General features: G+C 36.9%; 1 protein-coding gene across 1 annotated transcript in view; it reads left to right on the forward strand.

Moving 5' to 3' along the window:
• The window catches only part of LOC122628555, a 75707-nt gene extending 69129 nt beyond the window's left edge, over window positions 1-6578 (forward strand). Inside the window, exon 2 of the mRNA XM_043810966.1 lies at window positions 6488-6578. Coding sequence (XP_043666901.1) covers window positions 6488-6560 — 73 coding nt within the window. The 3' untranslated portion in view covers window positions 6561-6578. The remainder of the gene's footprint in view (window positions 1-6487) is intronic.
• Window positions 6579-6795: the final 217 nt, after the last annotated feature.

Here is a 6795-nt window from a genome sequence, read left to right on the forward strand (position 1 = left end):
TCTCTCTCTCTCTCTCTCTCTCTCTCTCTCTCTCTCTCTCTCTCTTTCTGAATCATGATAAATCAAAATTCGTCGATAGTAATCATTGAACCAAACGATTGAATTGAAAGGGAATTGAGCGAAGGGATACAATATTACGGTGAGTTTCGTACTCTGAAATTGCTGAGGGAGTCTAAGGATATGAATGAATCAGGTTACTTGATGGAAGGAAAGAACAAAGAGAAATTGAAATGGAAAGGTGAGATTAAAGAGTAGGGAGAAGAGGAAAGAGAGAAAGAGAGAAAGAGAGAGAGAGAGAAACCATGGTCACGGACTAACTACGTGGATCGAGGTCGAAGGTTACGACAGATACGGATGCGACATTGTGTAGTTGGAGATATACGCGTCAGAGAGATCCACATTGTGATCGAGAAGGAGCAGAGAGAGAGAGAGAGAGAGAGAGAGAGAGAGAGAGAGAATTCTGATTTTACGACCGATAACGAATGCGTTCCGTGGTCGACTCCTTGTTCCTTCGAATAATATTTCGAGTTACTTAAAGATATGTTTGAATTGTACCCAAAGCTTCGGTAACATCTAAAACCTTTCGTTTCCTATGGAAAACCGTAATATTTCAATATGTAATTTCAAGATTAATTATAAATCGAGTCTTCTTTAAAGTCTATGTTAATATTTTATTCGACATAATGAATTAGATAAGGAATTATTGTCAGAAAAAAGAAGAAACAATTTAAATAATTTATTATATTTAAAAATAATGTATAAAAGAAAGTATTTTTAATCTGAGTGACATTAGACATGGAATAGAAATGAAGAGCAATCACAACGAAGACTTTTCATGAAGTAAATGTTAACTTTTAGAAGTACGTTTAATTACTCTTATGATGTAGATGATTTTTTGCTATTTCTTTGCTATTACTTTTTCTTTTTTCAACACGAATCTACATGTCCACGTAGGTTACAGGAAAGGTAGATATTAAAATTACTGTGTACTTTGTACTGTCAAGCGGTACGTACTGAAGTCAAAACGAGGAGATCGTCTGCTTGTGCAGTAATATAACATGTCGTGTTTAACATCCCCTACACTATATATACTTTATGACTACGAAAATATATGGAAGTACCAAATATGCCCTAATGTTTATGAGATAGTCGTTTAATTTAAAATACCAGATTACCTTGTAAGCTAAAATTGTAGAGAAATTCAATTCATGCAATACGTATATTGACTTAATTACTCCAACAGGAATCATATAAAATTAATAATTTCTATAGTTTAAATTACAAAAAAATCATACGATTAACGAAAATAATGACCAAATAATTATTATACAATAATATCGAAAAATAAGAAAATAAGATATTCGTTTGAACTATTCGTTGAATCGAATCAATTGACCTTGAGAGATAGAGTAAACGTAGGAGAGATACGACCATCCGATTGGCTCATTATCCGTACACCATGTCGCGAATCCCATCCACCCTTCGCAATTTGTGTTCGGTTTGATTTGGTTCGATTCGGTTTGCTTTCGGTTCACCCTAATTCGATCTGGTTACCGCGTATTCGACGCAATGATTTGATGCTACTACGTCGACTATCATATTTCCACAAATTACAATGAAACTCTAGTAAATCTCGTATATAATCGTTACTTAATATTAAAAACAAATCCAAAATCTATTGTGTGATTACGATATCAACGTCAAGTACTATACTACTTGATATTTAGTAACTCACAATAAAATATTACACAATTCTTCTAACAAGCAATTTAACTGAAACTATTTGATCAACTAATATTAAACGATCGATAATGAGACTTTCGATCTTCTACTCGAATTTTCGAGAAAAAAAATAACTATTCAATCTGGATATTCAACCAAGAAAACGATCGTCGTGAATCACTTAATGCTGTCAAGGAGTATCGTTCGAAGGATTAATCGAATATTCACAGACATGAACTTCAACGTTGCCGTGGGAGATGCTTTCAGCAGACTAAATTCCATGGTGAACGTCAAAATAGAGCCGAAGAGGAGATAGCACGTGCCATTGAACAATCAAACAATACCAACGGACAATAGCTGATGCGTTAAGTGCCTGAAGACGGAAGGCTGGCCAAAGGATGCTTCTCGAAAATCAAGCAACGCCAAAGAACCCATTATAGGTTTGTAAACTTCGATTTTCACACAGCAAGAGGAGAGAGAGAAGGAGAGAGAGAAAGATAGATAGATAGAGAGAGAGGGGAGAAAACGAATAGACGAAGAGAAGCACGATTTGAGGGTTGTTTCTACCCCATCAATCATGGTATTTACGTACACGATCCGCCAACTGAATCTGAACCCCAAAAGCACAATGTCGGAAAACTCGTCGAAGGAAGAGGTCCGAGTTTCTAAGGTAGAAAAGAAAAAGACAGAGCGAGTCTAACGTTGCTTCTACTTCAAAACCACTCATCTTCGACGACCCTCCGCATTACTTTCGACAACTTCATTCTTCGCATAATAATGTCTAAGTGCCAGCGCCCGATTCCATCAAATAAAATCGATGGGAATCAGACGCGATTGATTCGAGATTACTATGGGAGAACTAAAGAAATTGTCGATCGATCTTTCGATAGACTATCATAATGTTTTGTAAATGATTTTACGATGTATTTTACGATGTATTTTACGATTTAAAGTTATGATATTTAGAAAACAACAAGAAAGGATTCTCTTAGATAAATCAAATTTGACGCAAACAAGATTTTTCCTTTCCATCTTTTCCTTTTCAAAACACAGACGAAAACGAACCTGAATTTAAAGAAAAGATACTCGACATGATATTTCACTAGACATTTCACTAGACGAATTTACTTTCAGAGATTTCATCTAAAAATGTTTAAAGGAATAACCTACACATACCTTTTAACAGCACTCTCTGTTGCATTTCTTACTTTTCTTTTCATCATCCCTTTGTCAATCCCAATTCTACCAAAGTATTTCTAAAAGCATCTGATGTCCTTAAATGATCTAGATTAAGGGAGAACCTTTGTAGCATTATATCTAATGGGCTTTATACGAGACAAAAAGAAAACTAGAAGCTTGGTAATTACTCGTTCGATATATTACATCGACCATTCGCCCCAAGTATACAAAGGTCACATGTACCAAGCTGACTAATTACAATAAATGGGGACGAACTGTCGCATCTGTTACACACACACACACACACACACACACACACTATAGCAAACTTTTCGTTTATATAAAATCCTTTTCTATAAAATAGGAAAATGAACGATGATCCCTGATCAACGTATATGAATTAAACTTGGACACCTGGCTACATATATTTGATCGTGTTGCTGAGAACATGCACATGTATATATTGCTTTACCGTCAAAGGGATAGCCTATAAACACATTCGTGTGTGTTATTGTGCGTGAGTATGTGTGGATATACACTGGTATAACTCTACATGCCTGCTTTAATAAGACACATCTTCGGTAGAGACCAGCACGATCAGTACTACTGACACGAGACCTTCTAGAGCTCTCTAGAGCGTCGGAAAGCTTCTTCGAGCTTTGCCTTCGAATTACCGACTCTCGGAGATGCTCTCAAAACTTTTTCCATTCAACGATTGTCCTTGTATGAACGATCCAAACTTTCTCTTATGCTTTTTATTTCATGAATCATTTGGAAAAGCTTTTCTTCGTTCGTTCTTTGCGTAACACAATATCCTCGAAGAAAGAAAATACATTTGCAATGAAAATATATTTGATTTATTGTTCCTTATAATTCGGCAATTATATTATTTTATTAAGGTTAATATCAGTGTCATCCCTGAAATTAGATAACACTTCGTATACGATCGATAAAACTACTTGCGAACGCCATCTATCAGTATATCAACTTTCTTTTTTAAGCCCTTCGTTATTAACACTAATTATTACTTATATTGCGTATTACAAAGAATTTAAAAAATCATACTTATTCAAAACATCTCTTGTTGATTAACGTCACTCGCAAATATTATAATATTATCGACGGTGTGTTTATCTTCAGAGATGCACTGTTTATATAAATATGTGTCATAAAATGACAAACGTTAGAAACTCTTATCAATAAAATAGTCTTCTATAGAAAGACAGGAGTTTCTAGTCTCACGTATTTCAATTCTTCGTTCGTTTCTATCAACTTCAACCATCTGTTTTATATTGCTGAGATGAGCATGGAAAAGCGAGATTCGAAAATTCGATAAGTATAGATAAATAAGAATGAAAAAGTGATAAGAAAGAAGTAGAGACGATAAAATAAAATAGGTAGTATATAGATATAAAAGATAATATCTAGTAAGTAGATATGTACAGTACATACGATGACATACTTGGTACAAAAATTCGTTTACTTCTTACGTGAGATACATTTTTACGTAATTTTCCATTGGTACGCGTACATCATACATTTTCTCCCTCGAATCTATCTATATCGAAGCTATCAATAAATATCTTACCCATTTTTAACATGAACTACTATTTTTCTTACCGAAAATTGAACGACATCGATCGATCGATTGGCATAATACGAGCCACGTCTCAATAACTTTTAGTAATAAGGCGAGAAAAATGAATGCTCTTCGTTATCGTAACATCCATCAGTCTCAATTATCGCGACAAATTTCTTCTCTGGCTCGATAAAAAAAAAAGAAAAAAAGAAGAAAGAAGAAAAAAGCAAGAGAATCGAAGAGGGTAAGAGCCATGATACGCTTCTCACCCCATCGTGCTGCACGCTATATACGTGTCTCGAACCGTGAATGATTCCAACGCGTTCGAACAACAATCGTGATGGCATTTACGTGTGTACATACTTTTAAAATTGTAATTACGATGCGAACGGCGCCGAATCATTCTTTATTACGGGTCGCCAAAAACGGTACTCGTTGTTTCCTTATATATCGGAACAGCAAATGTACGAAGAGAAAGGCGATTCTTTTAAGAAGAGAAGGAATAAGAAAAGAAGGAAAAGAAAAGGAAGAAGAATGGTTTCGACTCGAATGAATGAAAACAAAAAAGAAAGAGAGAGAGAGAGAGAGAGAGAGAGAATAAAGGTAAAAAAGGAAGGGAGAAGGAGACTAGCGCTCGAGAACGTTCGGAACATGCAAGCGATTTTATCGTTACTAGTCGAACCAAAAAACAAAAAGGATAAGAGAAAAAGAGAGGAGAAGGAAAGATAAAAAAGGATGGAGAAAATACAAGAAACAAAAAAGAAGAAGAGAGACAGAGAGAAAGAGAGCAAGAAGGACAAAAAAAGGATAGAGAAGAGCCTTTCCCGTAGTTAGAAGCAATATTGTACGATTAAAACAACCAAGCCAAGCCATTGTCGCACGACAAAGGGATAGAAAGACAGAGAGAAAGTTGAAACAGAGGAGAAAAAGTGAGAGAAAGAGTGAGAGAAAAAAGAGAGAGAGAGAGAGAGAGAGAGAGAGAGAGAGAGAGTGCCGAGACACGCGCCCTACTTTTTCCTTTTCCTTTTCTTTTCTCTTTTCTACTTTTTTTCTTCCTTTTTCTTCTTCCTTTTCACTTCTCCGGAGTCGTTCAAGCGAAACACAAACTCCGCGGATTTCATTAAAATTTCAATACGTTTCGTCAGTCAACCTCTCCCAGTCCGACTCCCAACTCAACCACCCCTCCCTCCCTTCCCGATGTAAAAAAGCGTGGATAGAGTTGGGGAGAGTGAAAACGTCCCTGGCTTTTCTTCCACTCCGGAGGTGATTCCCGGCCGGCAATCTACGTTCCCTCGGTTCGATTTTTACGAGGTCAAACCTAACGCGAGAGTTCCTTGCCTCCTGAACGGGCCACGAAATTGACGGTGGAAGGGCAATTTCGAAAATTACTCGTTACAGAGGGTAGCGTACGGAAACCGTCACACCCCGTTCCCTTTCTAAACCGCCTACCGTTTCGGTCCTGGCGTGGCTGAATACACCCATACAGAGAGACGTATACAACACGGAATATATGCACGTGTATACGCCTAGGTAATGCGTGTATGTATGTATATCTGGTTACACACATGTGCACGTTCTCGAGAACACACAGAAATGATGGCGTAGAACCGAATCGGCCAACCCTACGAGCTGTGAGTGACGTTACCACGGTGCATTTGGTGCATTTGATGCATCCGCTAGGTTTCTGCCCTACCTGATTATTCTGCTCGGGACAGCTTAGCTAATGCATTCGATATTCCATATTGTGGAAAGCTTTTGCTTTGGCCAACAGGTAAACCGCGTTTAGTCGTCATTTGCATTCCTCCTATGATCGCTACTAAGCGATCTTCATGCAATTGGATGTACGATCGAACATTGATAAAGGTCTTAAATACGTATTATATGTTTTTTTTTCTTTTTATAGATATATAGATAATTCTTATAAACATATAATTCGTGTCGTATAAATCTGTCAGTCAGCAAGAATTATTGGAACTATCTCCTTAACTAATCCCTTTTTCGTTATAGATTTCAACGAGCAGTTATTACCATCATAAAATGTACGTTCACGGAACGTGCTCTCACCGACGATATTAATTAAACCCGACTTCGAATCGTCCAAGTTATTCACACTCTTTCGCGAATTCATCGGGGAATGTATTCGAGATACGAAAAGGGAGGAAGGAAGGAGTAAAAGTTCGCACTCGGTTCGGCACGTAATACCTAGTCGGAGTGTGGTCTAATAAAAATAAACTTTGTTATGGGGGCACGAAGACTGTGTATGAGAGCGCACGAGTACTATTCTGCGAAAACTTTATTAACCAGTGAAAATCTAC

The sequence above is a fragment of the Vespula pensylvanica genome, chromosome 4, assembly GCF_014466175.1.
Source record: "Vespula pensylvanica isolate Volc-1 chromosome 4, ASM1446617v1, whole genome shotgun sequence".
Classification (NCBI taxonomy): domain Eukaryota; kingdom Metazoa; phylum Arthropoda; class Insecta; order Hymenoptera; family Vespidae; genus Vespula; species Vespula pensylvanica.